Genomic DNA, 15,157 nt, shown 5'->3' with positions numbered 1-15,157 from the left:
GCAGAAACATAACATATCATAAAAAATGGAAAGAGTGGACTGCAAAGAATAGTATAATTAATGAATTAAGAGTGCAGTAACAAGAACGAATATTACGATACAGTTGTGTGTACTGTTTTCAGCTAATGGGGGGGTGACATGACGGCGGTGTTGCATTTGTCATCCTGGCGTGACACGGAGCAAATATATCACTTTTTGTTTGTTAAAATATCAAAAACAAAGCAGGAATAATTTTTCGCGAAACACAATAGCAGACTGGAACGCTCCTCCCGAGGTGAAATTCCCAATTGTACAGAAGAAGAAGGGATGAATGTGATCGTCATTTCCGGAAGTGCACATGGAAGTCGCGATTTGAAGCAACACTTCTGTCAAAATTTACGCACTATGCAAGATAGTACGTAGTGCACGAGGGTACTTCTGTAAGTGCACTAAGGGAGTGCGCGATTTCAGACACAGCCCAAGTCTTTCGGCTCTACCTCCCAGTACCACGGCCCAGTTAGAGGTGATGCTGCTGCTCAACCTCTCTGGATCATCAGGACTCAGGAGCTGATCCTGCAACACATCCTCCTCGGATCCTCTGACTGATCAGGACTACCTCCATCTGATAAGAAGAAGAGAAGAGATACATGAGTGTTTCCAGAGACTCCCTCCATCAGCTGTCAGACATCCAGTATAAAGAGCAGCAGAGACTTCAGTCCTGTTCAGACACCAAGTGGAGCGGCTGTGTAGAGCAGCCTGCTTCCTCTCAGCTCTCATGTTAACGTGTTGGAGTGAAGCTCCCAGACCTGCAGAGACTTTGGGATCAAGTCTGTCAAATCTGCACATTTCACTGAATACACAGTGGAAATAGACTAGAAAACAAAAGGTAACAAGGTAACAAGAGACAGGAGACACAAGGGCTGGGAACAGGTGAAACACATCAGACAATCACAAGGGCGGGAAAACTAAAGGCAGGAAGTAAAACAAGACAAGAAATAAAAACAAGATTATCAAAATAAAACAGGAAACAGAACTCACATAATCATAACATAGCCCACCGTTAGCTAGAAACAAGCTTCAACACAGTTAAAATGCTGACAGCTAAACGGTGTAACGTGTGTTTTTCGCTGAAAGGATTCAAACAGCGTGCAGCTAAAGACACGAGGAGACGAGTTGAGCTTTGAGACAACGTGGACACTGCTGCTGTCGGAGACACAACTGAGACGGGATGCTAGTCTAGATCATAAGGTTGTGGCATTTATTGTTGTAATAAATACTCTTCTACCATCTAGTTGTTCTTCTTTTTGATGTTTAACAGAAAATAACTGGTAAACAGTGTTACATTTTAAATAAATCATTTAAATCTGACATATGGCCTCAGCAATAAACATATCACTCTTTAATCTTCAGTCATTTCTATTTAATTTGTTATAAAAAAACTATATTTTTGAAGGGAACTTTTGATAAGAGGACACATCTGTTGTTTTGCAGTTTATAGACCTAAAGATTCTTTTCAGTATTTTGTCGACAACTAATTAAAAAGAATCGTGAATTTTTTTTTTGTGAACTTAAAGTCGTGAATCGTATCTGATTGTGAGTTGTGTTCATTCCATCCCAAATACTAACTGTGTTTAGTTTGATACTGCTGAAACCAGCATGGACTCCAACCCTCTACTGACCTCAGAGTCTCCAGTCTACAGTCTGGACTCTTCATCAGATCACACAGCTGCTTCCCGTCTGAATCCTTCAGGCTGTTGTAGCTCAGGTCCAGGTCTCTCAGATGGGAGGGGTTGGACTTCAGAGCTGAGGCCAGAGCAGCACAGCTGATTTTTGACAAGCCGCAGTACCGCAACCTGAGTGAAGAATAAATGAAGAAGATAACAATCCATTTACTATCCAATCAGAAGTGTTGATATAGCTCAACATAACTTTGTCCTAATCAATGACCTTTCCCCTAAAATGAGTATTGTTTAAATTCATTTTTATCTTATTGTTTTCTGACAGTGATCAAGTTTAAGTCCAGACTACATCTGGAGACAAACTGCTCAGACTCACCAACTGAAAACTAACAAAGAGTTGTGGGTTTGTACTCAGACAAACACAGAAAACCAGGGAACTGATAGAAATGTAAAACTTCTGTTATGGATTTAAATTTGATAAATTACACTGGACAACAATAAAATACATGAACTGACCTCAGAGTCTCTAGTCTACAGTCTCGACTCTCCAGTCCAGCACACAGCTCCTTCACTCCTGAATCTTTCAGGTTGTTATTAAAGCTCAGGTCCAGCTCTCTCAGATGGGAGGGGTTGGACTTCAGAAATGATGCCAGAGCAGCACAACTGATCTCTGACAAACTGCATCTCTCCAATCTGAATAAAGAATAAATAAAGAAGATAACAATAGTGCATGCCTTAAATGAAAATGTATTCATTTATAAGTGTGTTTCAGTTGGACTGTTAAAAGTGTTGAGATAATTAAAAGGTATTTATAAGTGGCCTTGCTGCTAGTTAGCTAACGCTAGCTTTCATGCTACATAAATAAGTGGACAGAGTCGTCCCTCATCTGCTGATAGAACCCTGCTGTCCCCCCTGTCTTGTTGAATCAGAGCTCCACTGACTAAGTCCACAGGTACAAATTAGTTTTGCACCAAATGTATCGCAAGAAGTGTTGCAAAACCGGATGAGCAGATTCGCTGCTGTGTGATGCGAGAGAACACGTTGAAGCTACAGATTCCAGAGGTTGGAATCACTGAGTTGTGGTTGTGCTGGAAAAGTGACTGAAGTGAAAAAAACAAATACGAGTACAGATTTTTTTCTACAAGCTCTCAAATCATATTCTACAAGTCTTCACATCGTATCTACGCGTTCTCACATTTTGCACCATAATAACCTTCATAGTGTTTATTTGTGTCTGTGTGTGTGTGTGTGTGAGAGAGAGATTGAGTGAGTGAGAGTTTGTGTGTGGGCGTGCGATTCTGTGAGTGTATGTGGGTGTGTGTTTGTGCACGGGAGTTAGAGAGTGTGCATGTGTGTGTGTTGTGTGTGTGTGTGTGTGTGTGTGTGTGCGTGTGTATGAGAGTGTGTGAGTGTGTTTGTTTGCGAGTCAGTGTGTCTGTGAGTTTGCGCAAATGAGTGCGTGAGTGTGTGTGTGTGCATGTGCAAGTGTGTGTGTGTGTGTGTGAAAACAAGGGAACTAAGATAAATGTCAAACTGATTTTGTGGATTTAAATTTGACAAATTACACAGGACAACATCAAAATACATGAACTGACCCCAGAGTCTTCAGTCTACAGTCTGGACTCTCCAGTCCAGCACACAGCTGCTCCACTCCTGAATCCTTCAGGTCGTTGTTGCTCAGGTGAAGCTCTCTCAGATGGGAGGGGTTACACCTCAGAGCTGAGACCAGTGCAGCACAGCTGATCTCTGACAACCTGCATCTCTCCAATCTGAAAAAAATAATAGAAGAGATAACGAGCCATTTATCATTCAATCAGATGTGTTGATGTAGCTCAACATTACTTTAAATGAGTTGTTAGTTCTATGTGCAGGGCAGATCTGATATTAATGTTATCATGTTTTGTTTTCTTTCTAAATATATTTTTAAAGATAGATTTATTACATGAACCAAAGGTCTTTTTATGGCTTATGCATCTCTTTAACTCTTAAAATGTAAACTGTGTAATTTAGGAACAAGTTGAGAAAACACATTTCAAATAGTTTGGTGCATTTTTGTTGCAATCATAACATTGTAAATGACATTTTCTACAAATGTAATTTCTTGTATTCTCTTATATTGTTTTTAATTATGAACATGTGAAACCCATTTTAATTTTAATTTAATGTTGCAGCACATTGAAGAATTAATCTTAGTGTTTTATGAGAGTGATCTAGTTTGAGTCCAGACTACATCTGGAGACAAACTCAGACTCACAAACTTAAAACTAACAAATAGTTGTGGTGATTTGTACTAGGACAAACACAGAAAACAAGGGAACTGATAAAAATGTGAAACTTCTGTTATGGTTTAAATTTGATAAATTATACTGGACAACAATAAAATACATGAACTGACCTCAGAGTCTCCAGTCTACAGTCTGGACTCTCCAGTCCATCACACAGCTCCTCTACCCCTGAATCCTTCAGGTTGTTGTAGCTCAGGTCCAGGTCTCTCAGATGGGAGGGGTTGGACTTCAGAGCTGAGGCCAGAGCAGCACAGCTGACCTCTGACAATGTGCAGTTCCTCAATCTGAATAAAAAATAAATGAAGAAGATAACAATCCATTTAATATCCAATCAGATGTGTTGATGTAGCTCAACATTACTTTGTCCTAATCAATGACCTTTCCCCTAAAATGAGTATTGTTTAAAATGAGTTGATAGTTCTATGTGCAGCGCAGTTCTGATAATAATGTTATCATGTTTTGTTTTCTTTCAACATATATTTTAAAAGATAAATTCATTACAGGAAAAAAAGGTATTTTTATGACTTTAATTGCATTTCTCTAACTAAAATGTCAACTGTGTATTATAGGAATGAGGTTACAGGCAGAAAATGACAACTGCATTAAAACCTGGTAGAAATCATCTGTCCTTGTTTTTACATAAAGTTAATGTTTAATTAATCATTGTTCCTCTCTGAATTAAAACTAATTGCTGATAACTATTGAAATTGACCGAATGTAAATACACTAATCTTAATTTAATAATCTCAGTAAAGATAGAAACAGGGACCTGTAAATAGTTCTTCTTTCTTTTAATGATTTATTACATGAAACAATGTACTTTTGTAACTTTAATTTCATCTCTCTGACTCTTAAAATGTAAACTGTATGACTTAGGTTAGAACTAAAGAAAAGTGACTAATTTAAATATACAAATACAACTTTATATAATAAGAAATTAAGAAAGTAAAGAGAGAAACATGGACAGCACTTCTGCTGCTCTCATTTGAAACCCTGACTAAGGCTATCCTCATCACCACTGTCATCTTCATCACCTGCTCAGACTCACAAACTGAAAACTAACAAAGAATTGTGGTGATTTGTACTCAGACAAAAACAAAAAACAAGGGAACTGATAGAAATGTAAAACTTCTGTTATGGATTTAAATTTGATAAATTACACTGGAAGATGAACTGACCCCAGAGTCTCCAGTCTACAGTCTGGACTCTCCAATCCAGCACACAGCTGCTCCACTCCTGAATCATACAGGTTGATGTTATTGCTCATTTCCAGCTCTCTTAGATGGGAGGGGTTGGACTTCAGAGCTGAGGTCACAGAAGCACAGCTGATCTCTGACAATCTGCAGGTCTTCAAACTGAATGAAGAACAAATGAAGAAGATAACGATCCATTTATAATCCAATTAGCATGTTGAGGTTTTAAGAAACTAAAGATACATTATGAATAACCTCCCCTTTACATGCAGAAAAGGTTTTAATCCAGTCATTGATTTTTTTCACTCATATCATAAAGGATCACAAACTGTAAAAAAACACTTGCTCCACGGCAAACTCTTTATGAATAATCTCTTAAGGCATTAGACAAAAAGCCACCTAGTTATCATAATTGTAACATAAACCAAAGACATAATCTCGTACCCTTTGACAGTTTTTTTTCTCGCTGATGTTAGCCGAGTCTATAATGTAATCAATGATTTGAACGCTCCACCATTGAATGAGTTTGTGTCACTGTTCAGGACCTGGAACGAGAACTAGGATGACCAGCAGAGGTCACGGTGCACTACCGCACAGATCTACATCAGGCAGATCATTCTTCTCTGTTGGATCCATAAAGTATTGGAGCTCAGCACCAAGATATCAGAGAACGTAACAACTTTACTGGTTTTAAATTAAAAATGAAATCATGGCTGAAATCAGCCCAATAATGCTCCCATCAATCATTAACCCAAACAGCCAGTCTTTATGTAGTGAAGTCCTGTTGTAGTGGTCTCTGTGATTTTGTTGTTGGTATTATTGTTGTGGTGTTTACTGTTGTGAAATTGTATTGTTGACGTTGTCTTCATGTTGTGGTAATTGTTTTCAAAGCAGTTTTGTTGTTTGTTGTTGTAGTGTAACTGTGATTGTTGTATTTACTACTGTGTTAGATTTCCCATATTATGTTATTCTCTGTTTCCTGGCCAGGGACTCCAGCTGAAAATTAGCTTATAGCTAATAATGGTACTTCTAAGGAGCTGAGCATTGTCCCTGTCAAATACATACATAAAAAAATACTGTTACTGATGTTCAAGAGATGTTTGTAGAAACACAAATATCACCAAAATTAGTTTAAAAAAAATATCAAAATCCATTTTTTGTGGTGTTTCATGCATGATTTATAATTTTAAAATGTGTAAAGTGGGTATCTCTACTCTAAAACCGATGCCGTCGGCTTTACATTGATTTATTGTGTTGATAATCTAGACTTACACAGCCTTTCTGCAGTTCCTCACAGCTGGAATCAGTCTCTGTTTTCCCTCCATTGATGTGTTGTACTTCTCCAGGTCCAACTCATCCAGAACTTCCTCTGACATCTGCAGCATGTAGGCCAGAGCTGAGCAGTGGATCTCAGAGAGTTTCTTCCCTGATCTGTTCTCTGACTTCAGGAACTCTTGGATCTCCTGATGGACTGAGTGGTCCTTCATCTCCGTCAGACAGTGGAAGATGTTGATGCTTCTGTCAGGAGAAATTTTGGTTTTCTTCTCCTTTAGGTTGTTGATAGATCTCTGGATGATTTCTGGACTGTTGTCTGTCTGACCCAGCAGGCCTCCTAAGAGTCTCTGGTTGGACTCCAGAGAGAGGCCATGAAGGAAGCGGACCCAAAGGTCCAGGTGGCCACTCTTACTACTGAGGGATTTCTCCATTGCTCTATTCAGGAAGACATCCAGGGATGGGTAATTGTTGTCATTACTATCATTCAGTTCACTGTTGTCACAGGCCGAGTCTTCTCCCAGGAAGTCCGTGAGTATCTGTGTGTTCCTGTTGGTGTAACAGTGGAACAGGTAGACTGCCGCCAGAAACTCCTGAACGCTCAGATGAATGAAGCAGTAGACTGTTTTCTGGAAGACCACACTCTCTCTTTTGAAGATCTCTGAGCAAACTCCTGAGTACAGCGAGGCCTCTGTGACATCCAGTCCACAGCGCTCCAGGTCTTCTTGGTAGAACATGATGTTTCCTTTCTCCAGCTGTTCAAACGCCAGCCTCCCCAGCTTCAGAAGAACTTTCCTGTCAGCCTCCATCAGCTCTGTGGACTCGTCTCATGTCCCTCAGCATACTTCTGCTTCTTCCTCTTTGTCTGAACCAACAGGAAGTGTGCGTACATGTCAGTCAGGGTCTCGGGCAGCTCTCCTCTTTGGTCTGTAGTCAACATGTGGTCCAGAACTGTAGCAGTGATCCAGCAGAAGACAGGGATCAGACACATGATGTAGAGGCTCCTGGATGTCTTGATGTGGGAGATGATTCTGCTGGACAGCTCTTCATCACTGACTCTCTTCTTGAAGTACTCCTCCTTCTGGTCATCAGTGAAGCCTCGTACTTCTGTTATCCTGTCAACACACGCAGGAGGGATCTGATTGGCTGCTGCAGGTCGGGAAGTTATCCAGACGAGAGCCGAGGGAAGCAGCTTCCCCTGGATGAGGTTTGTCAACAGCACGTTGACTGAGGACTTGTGTGTGACATCAGGAACAGCCTCATTGTTGTTGAAATCCAGTGAAAGTCTGCTTTCATCCAGGCCGTCAAAGATGAAGAGAAGTCTGGAGGCAGCGAGCTGCTCTGCTGGGACCTTCTGTAATGTTGGATGGAAAACACGGAGCAGCTCCAGAAGACTGTACTGCTCATCTTTGATCAGGTTCAGCTCCCTGAAGGAAAGAGGAATCACCAGATCGACATCTTGGTTCTCCAACCCCTCGGCCCAGTCCAGACAGAACTTCTGCACTGAGAAGGTTTTTCCAACGCCAGCGACGCCGATCATCATAACGACTCTGATGGGTTCCTGTTGGCCAGGTGAGGCTTTAAAGATGTCGCTGCACTTGATTGGAGAGTCATGGAGGGTCTTCATCTTGGAAGATGTCTCCAGCTGCAGAACCTCATGTTGGGTATTAACCTCCTCACTCAGTCTGTCTGTGATGTAGACTGCAGTGTAGATCCTGCTGAGGAAGGTTCCACTTCCTGTTTGTTCAGCTCCTTCAGTCACACGTTCATATGTCCTCTTCACTCTGATCTTATGTTCATGTTTAGCAGCGTACACTGTAAGGGAATACAAAACATATATATATTAATAGTGTTATTTTCAGTCTCCAAACAACAATTATAACAATAAAAAGGAATAAAAACGGAGGACACAAGAATATTCCTGTTTTCAGACATGAAGACATCAGGAGACAGATGGACAGTCTTACTTGTTCTGGATCTTTCTCCCCACTGGGGACCGCAGGAGTCTCCTGATGAAGCAGCCTGGTCCCAGTATGAGGTGATACACGGTCTGCAGAACCAGTGTCCAAAGCTGGTAGAGACTGGATCCCGCAGGAAGTCCTGATACGATGCACAGCAGGACAGCTGCTCCTCCTCCCAAACATCACCCCTCTTCCTCCCTCTGTCAACACATTTCTTTATAAAATGACCTGAAAAAACCTCAAAGCTCAGAGAAAAGTAAAAGGATTGTAACTGTTCCTGCTAACTTCCTGCAGGAGTCATATAAATGAGTAAATATCAGTTCTCTTACTTTGTGTCTGAGGTTCCAGGTTCTTTACTGAAGGTCGGAGGTTCAAATCTGGACCGGTCACTCTTCATAGACTGACAGCCTGATACTACAGACTCTGCTCCGTCCTCCTCATCCTCCAAATCACTCATCTTCTGATCTGAAGTCAATCTGAGAGGAACAACAGCAACACGCCTGAAACTGAGAATGTTATTTAGACTTTTTATGTTTTAATCTGCAGGAGGTTCAGTTTTTTCCTGTTGTTTAAATCATGAAATCCAGTGAAAGAGAGTTTTGTAAAGCAGGTCTGGTGGTAGTTCAGTACTGAGGTCTGGAGGTTCTGGCATCGGCCGGTAACTCTTCATAGACTGACAGCCTAATAGTCCAGACTCTGGTCTCTGTCTCTGGTTCTGGACTCTGCAAACATGTATTTATTGATGTTAGTTTAATAATCATGTAGAAGCTGTTTGTATCCACCTTTTAGTTCGGGTAATGTAGTTCTTTATTTCAGCCACTAGGGGGAGTATTGCACTGTGCAGCATGTCACTGGTGGTTAGGTACAGTGACTTGCGAAAGTATTCGGCCCCCTTGAACTTTTCAACCTTTTGACACATTTCAGGCTTCAAACAACAAGACATACATTTTTTATTTTTTGTGAAGAATTACCAACAAGTGGGACACAATTGTGAAGTGGAACAAAATCTATTGGATATTTTCAACCTTTTTAGCAAATAAAAAACTGAAAAGTGGTGTGTGCAAAATTATTCGGCCCCTTTACTTTCAGTGCAGCAAACTCACTCCAGAAGTTCAGTGACGATCGCTGAATGATCCTATGTTGTCCTAAATGACTGATGGTGATAAATAGAATCCACCTGTGTGTGATCAAGTCTCTGTAGAAATGCACCTGCTCTGTGATAGTCTCAGGGTTCTGTTGAAAGTGCAGAGAGCATCATGAAGACCAAGGAACACACCAGGCAGGTCCGTAATACTGTTGTGGAGAAGTTTAAAGCCGGATTTGGATACAAAAAGATTTCCCAAGCTTTAAACATCCCAAGGAGCACTGTGCAAGCCATCATTTTGAAATGGAAGGAGTATCAGACCACTGAAAATCTACCAAAACCTGGCCGTCCCTGTAAACTTTCAGCTCAGACAAGGAGAAGACTGATCAGAGATGCAGCCAAGGGCCATGATCACTCTGGATGAACTGCAGAGACTACAGCTGAGGTGGGAGAGTCTGTCCATAGGACAACAATCAGTCGTACACTGCACAAATCTGGCCTTCATGGAAGAGTGGCAAGAAGAAAGCCATTTCTCAAAGATCTCCATAAAAGTCTCGTCTAAAGTTTGCCACAAGCCACCTGGGAGACACACCAAACATGTGGAAGAAGGTGCTCTGGTCAGATGAAACCAAAATCAAACTTTTTGGCCACAATGCAAAACGATATGTTTGGCGTAAAAGCAACACAGCTCATCACCCTCAACACACCATCCCCACTGTCAAACATGGTGGTGGCAGCATCATGGTTTGGGCCTGCTTTTCTTCAGCAGGGACAGGGAAGATGGTTCAAATTGAGGGGAAGATGGATGCAGCCAAATACAGGACCACTCTGGATGAAAACCTGTTGGAGTCTGCAAAAGACCTGAAACTGGGACGGAGATTTATCTTCCAACAAAGATAGTATCAGTTCTCTTACTTTGTGTCTGGGGGTCCAGGTTCTTTACTGAATGTCGGCGGTTCAAATCTGGACCGGTCACTCTTCAGAGACTGACAGATGGATAGTCCAGAGTCGGCTCTCCTTCTCTGGTTCTGGACTCTGCAAACACCAACATGTTTTTATTAATGCCGTGAGCACGCCACAGCTCTTTATTCATCAGCACTGGGTGAAGTACCTTTTTACGTGAAATACTTTTTCTACTTTTTATAATAAACGGGACCCCCCCAAAGAGAATGGATGCCTGGACTCCATGCCGTCCATGCCAAGGCTCATAGGATAAACTCAACACCTCATATTATCTTTAATAAAGACAATTATGGAGCGCTACACACACTGCTGCCAATAATTAAAAGGGATTCCATGTTGGTATCAGTTCTCTTACTTTTAAGTCAAGTCAGTCAAGTTTGTTTTAGAACTGCAAGCAGTAACAACGTGGTCCAAGCCTCCCCACGCAAGTCGTCCCCAGCGACCCGGGGAAATATTCTATGTCGATTAGAGCGCCCCCTAAGGGCATGTCTTCACCAAATTTGGCAGAGAACCTCCAGGCGGTGGGCGAAACAATCATTACAGGTTTGGTTTTGACAGCATTTACTGTGGCAGAGATATTCAAATTGCAAATTTCCCATGTAAATTTATTGACTGTTGAAATTAAACAAATAAATGTTGATTATAGCGCCCCCTAATGGCCCATCTTTGCCAAATTTCGGATCAGAGTATCTGGGGAGAATGTTGAACACTGCCCTAAGGTTGTGTAGTGATACCATAATGTTTGGATGAGATATTATATGAAATGTGTTTGGTAGCTTACTACAGAAACTTTACTTGGTCGTCAAATGCGCACACGCCAACGTAGCAAAAGTCTTTATACAACTTTTTCTTAGAGCCTCATAGGGTCATACCAAAGAATATTCTGCTATACACCAGGTTTCCTGCAGATCTGTCTTACGGCCTAGGACGAGTTTGAAAAAATTGGTTTCGCACTTGTCGCAATATTGTGGAAAGATATTTAATGAGAAATAGATGTGGCCTATATCATGTGACTCAGCTTGATGTAGTGAACACGTGGACGTGGAGACTTTTAATGTCTGATGTCTAATGTAGGAGTTATAGGCAACAACACGTTTGACGCCATTGTAGCGCCACCTAGTGGTCCACATGTGTATTATTTGTTAAGTCAGGTCAGCTACCCGTTATACATCTACCCTGTTAATTTCAAGTAATTCACTTTAGTTTAATTGCTTAATCTAAACGTTGACCCATATGCCACGCCCACTTGTAACAATCAGTACCCCACTGTAAGTCCCAACTCAGGAGTGGGTCTAGATGGTATCCATCAAATTTTGTAAAATTTGGATGAGTGGTTCATGAGATATAAACTTGTTGTATTTGTAGCACCACCTACTGGTCAACATGTGTAATATTTGGTAGGTCTGGTCGGCTACACACTGTACATCTACCATGTTAATTTCAAGTAATTCACTTTAGTGGAAGTGGTTAATCCAGACATTGGCCCATAGGCCACGCCCACTTGAACCAATCAGTACCCCACTATAAGGACCACCTCAGGAGTGGGCCTACATGGTATCCATCAAATTTTGTAAATTTGGATGACCGGTTCATGAGATATAAACTTGTTGTATTTGTAGTGCCCTCCAGTGGCCAATTTTCAAACTTTGTTTTAGAGCCTTAAGGGTCATACCAAAGAATATTCTAAAGTTTGGCTTTACAGCATTTATTTTGGCCGAGATATGGCCAAGTCGGTGTTTTCATAGTTAGCTACACAAATTTGTTTTTGTAATATGCGCAATTTTTTTTCTATAAAAACTCTTTAAAGCAGTCAGATTAGTCTACCACTACGCTCCATAACCCCCCTACCAGTCAGACTACCACAGGAGGTATTAGTCTACCACTACGCTCCATAACACTACCAGTCAGATACCACAGGAGGTCTTAGTCTACCACTACGCTCCATAACCCCCTACCAGTCAGATACCACAGGAGGTCTTAGTCTACCACTACGCTCCATAACCCTACCAGTCAGACTACCACAGGAGGTCTTAGTCTACCACTACGCTCCATAACCCTACCAGTCAGACTACCACAGGAGGTCTTAGTCTGCCACTACGCTCCATAACCCCACCAGTCCCATTACCATGAAGAAGGTGAACCGGGTCCCTCGTTATTTTCTGTGTCATTTTTACCAGATGATTGTCATATACCTGATCCACTGTATTTAACTCTTCCACCATTTTCCCAGCCCTTTTAGTCACTATATTAATCCGGGCCTTCTCAGTTACCCCAGCATACCCCCCCCCACCACAATGTAACTCCACACACTACATATAACTGGCATAAAAATCATTCTCACCACATCTGTGTTCACTACTCAATGAGTCAACATGACTGTACCATGTTAGCCTGTCGTTAAAAACAACGGCAAATACTTGTGTGTGTTCACTCTTTCTATTTCTACACCTTTGATTTCCACTGCCTCAGCTGTGATCTTATTTCCCCTGTAATGTATTACTAATTCTTTAGTTTTCTTAATGTTGAGTTCCAGGAAATGCATATCACGGTAATCAGCAAAGAATTTTATCTCATTTTGATAGCAACTATAGTCATCATTGTTGATTAACCCAATGAGCGCTGTGTCGTCAGCAAAGTTAACAACCTGACAGCTCGCCTGCTGCGGACGGTAGTCTGCCGTGTAAATGGTAAAAAGAAAAGGTGATAAAACCGTTCCCTGAGGTGACCCTGTGTTTGACATAATATTGTCTGACTTAACTTTTGAGTTTGACTTAACAAATTGAAATTTTCTAAAAAATTTAAAATGAACAAGATAAAAACACCTGGAACCTTCACCTTCAAAACCTTATTTACAAGGATGTATGGTTGTATTGTATTGAACTTTGAGCTAAAATCATAGTATAGAATTCTCACCCCCCCCCCCCCCCCCCCCATTAGGTGAGCATGGACACTGTCCAATTTACAGACAATAGCATCCTCTGCCCCTATCCCTTTCTGATAAGCAAATTGGCCGGGACTATTCAACGTGATTTTCTCACATACCTTCATGGCTATGGAGGTTGAAGCCACTGGTCTTAGATCATTCATACACTCACAGGCTTTGTTTTTAGGTACTGGTATAGTGCAAGATTGTTTCCATAAATCAGGCAACGATTTTTAAGAGAGAAAAAGTGATTAAAAATACTTGGAAAAAAAGAACAGCCTTTTAATACTTTTGGAGACAGTCAGTCTGGGCCTGCTGCTTTGGTAGCTTTTAGTCTCATAAACATACCATCTACCTCCTGATTGGTTGTTTGTAGGGTACAGTCATCATCCTTTCTGCTCTCAATCATTTCCCTAAGTCTTTGTCTTTCATCAGAAAAGTCTATTTTGTCAAATCTATTATTCAAGGGATTTAGATTATTATCATATTCTTGTGCCATTTAACTGAAAACTATTTACCTTCCCTTTCCCTGCATAAATCCACTTATTAACCGCATTCCTTCCCACACTTTCTTCGTATCATTCACTTTCAAATAATTTCCTATTTCGCATTTATACCGATATTTCTCTTTATTTATCTCCCTTTTAAGATCTTTGTGGATCCTATTCAGTGTATCCTTGTCTCCCGTAGCAAAGGATTTTCTTTTGTCATTAATTAACTTTTTAATCTCAGCATTCATCCAGGGTTTGTATCTGCGGGTCCAGGGTCCAGGGTTTGTGTCTGGGGGTCCAGGTTCTTTTCTGAAGGTCGGAGGTTCAAATCTGGACCGGTCACTCTTCATAGACTGACAGCCTGATACTACAGACTCTGCTCCGTCCTCCTCTTCCTCCAAATCACTCATCTTCTGATCTGGAGTCAGTCTGAGAGGAACAACAGCAACACGCCTGAAACTGAGAATGTTATTTAGACTTTTTATGTTTCAATCTGCAGGAGGTTCAGTTTCGTCCTGTTATTTAAATCATGAAATCCAGTAAAAAGCAGTTATGTACAGCAGGTCTGGTGGTTGTCATTGGCGATTTATTGACAAACCAGCTATTATTTTAAAAATGAGTTTATTTGTAATGTGTTCATCAGTAAAGATGTCAAAGTTTGGATATTAAAAGAATCTACTCTAGTGTATTTTTTCAATCTAACAAAATTCTTGTCATGAACTATGCAGTTCCCCACACTGGTGTTGATAGTTCGCCAAGAGACACAACATGACTCGTCCCCAGGAAGGACAAAATTCTAGAAAGGGTGGATCCCATCAGGCTGCAGCCTGTCACTGGTCCCCACAATGTACAAAAAACAGAAAACTGTGTTAATCTGAACGTTTTAAAGCTAAACTAAACCATGCAAAGCCTCCGTGGCATGAATGTGTTTTCTTGGGTTACAGCTCAGAGACTTTGAGGGTAAAATAATAAATGTTGATTAACACTCACCCTGCCACAGCTTCAGCTTCCTCCTCCTGCTCTCTTCTCTGCACACTGAGTGGAGTCTCAGCTGACTCACCTCTTCCTGCTCTGCTCCTCTGCTTCTCCCCCCTCCTCCCCCTACCATTTACTGGAAATCAGCTGTGTGTGTCTTTCTGTGTGTTTTTTTTTTTCTTCATTAGATTCAACTTTATTGTCATTGTGCAGAGTACAAAGTACAAAATGCAGTTTGCGGCCAACCAGAAGCAGAAAAAAGCAGAAAAGTACGACGTGATCTTCAAGTACAGAAGGTGGTGCATAGACAGAAGAAGGATTGTATTTTAGTGTTAAAAGAACAGAGTAACTA

At 41.1% G+C, this 15,157-nt stretch overlaps 1 protein-coding gene across 1 annotated transcript; it reads right to left on the bottom strand.

Moving 5' to 3' along the window:
• Window positions 1–576: 576 nt before the first annotated feature.
• LOC116674954 (NACHT, LRR and PYD domains-containing protein 12-like) lies at window positions 577–14,923 on the bottom strand. Its single transcript, XM_032507106.1, is given in 13 exon segments — window positions 577–601; window positions 1,659–1,832; window positions 2,175–2,351; window positions 3,254–3,427; window positions 4,054–4,227; window positions 5,122–5,298; window positions 6,409–7,225; window positions 7,228–8,223; window positions 8,376–8,569; window positions 8,699–8,875; window positions 10,369–10,488; window positions 14,059–14,259; window positions 14,821–14,923. Coding segments are annotated over 12 exon segments (3,372 nt in total). The 5' UTR covers window positions 14,241–14,259; window positions 14,821–14,923; the 3' UTR covers window positions 577–591.
• Between the last annotated feature and the right edge of the window lie 234 nt (window positions 14,924–15,157).

The sequence above is a fragment of the Etheostoma spectabile genome, unplaced genomic scaffold (genome assembly GCF_008692095.1).
Source record: "Etheostoma spectabile isolate EspeVRDwgs_2016 unplaced genomic scaffold, UIUC_Espe_1.0 scaffold00001317, whole genome shotgun sequence".
In the NCBI taxonomy this organism is placed as follows: Eukaryota; Metazoa; Chordata; class Actinopteri; order Perciformes; family Percidae; genus Etheostoma; species Etheostoma spectabile.
Note: the sequence above shows the minus strand (reverse complement) of the source record. Positions and strands in the feature narration are given on the sequence as shown.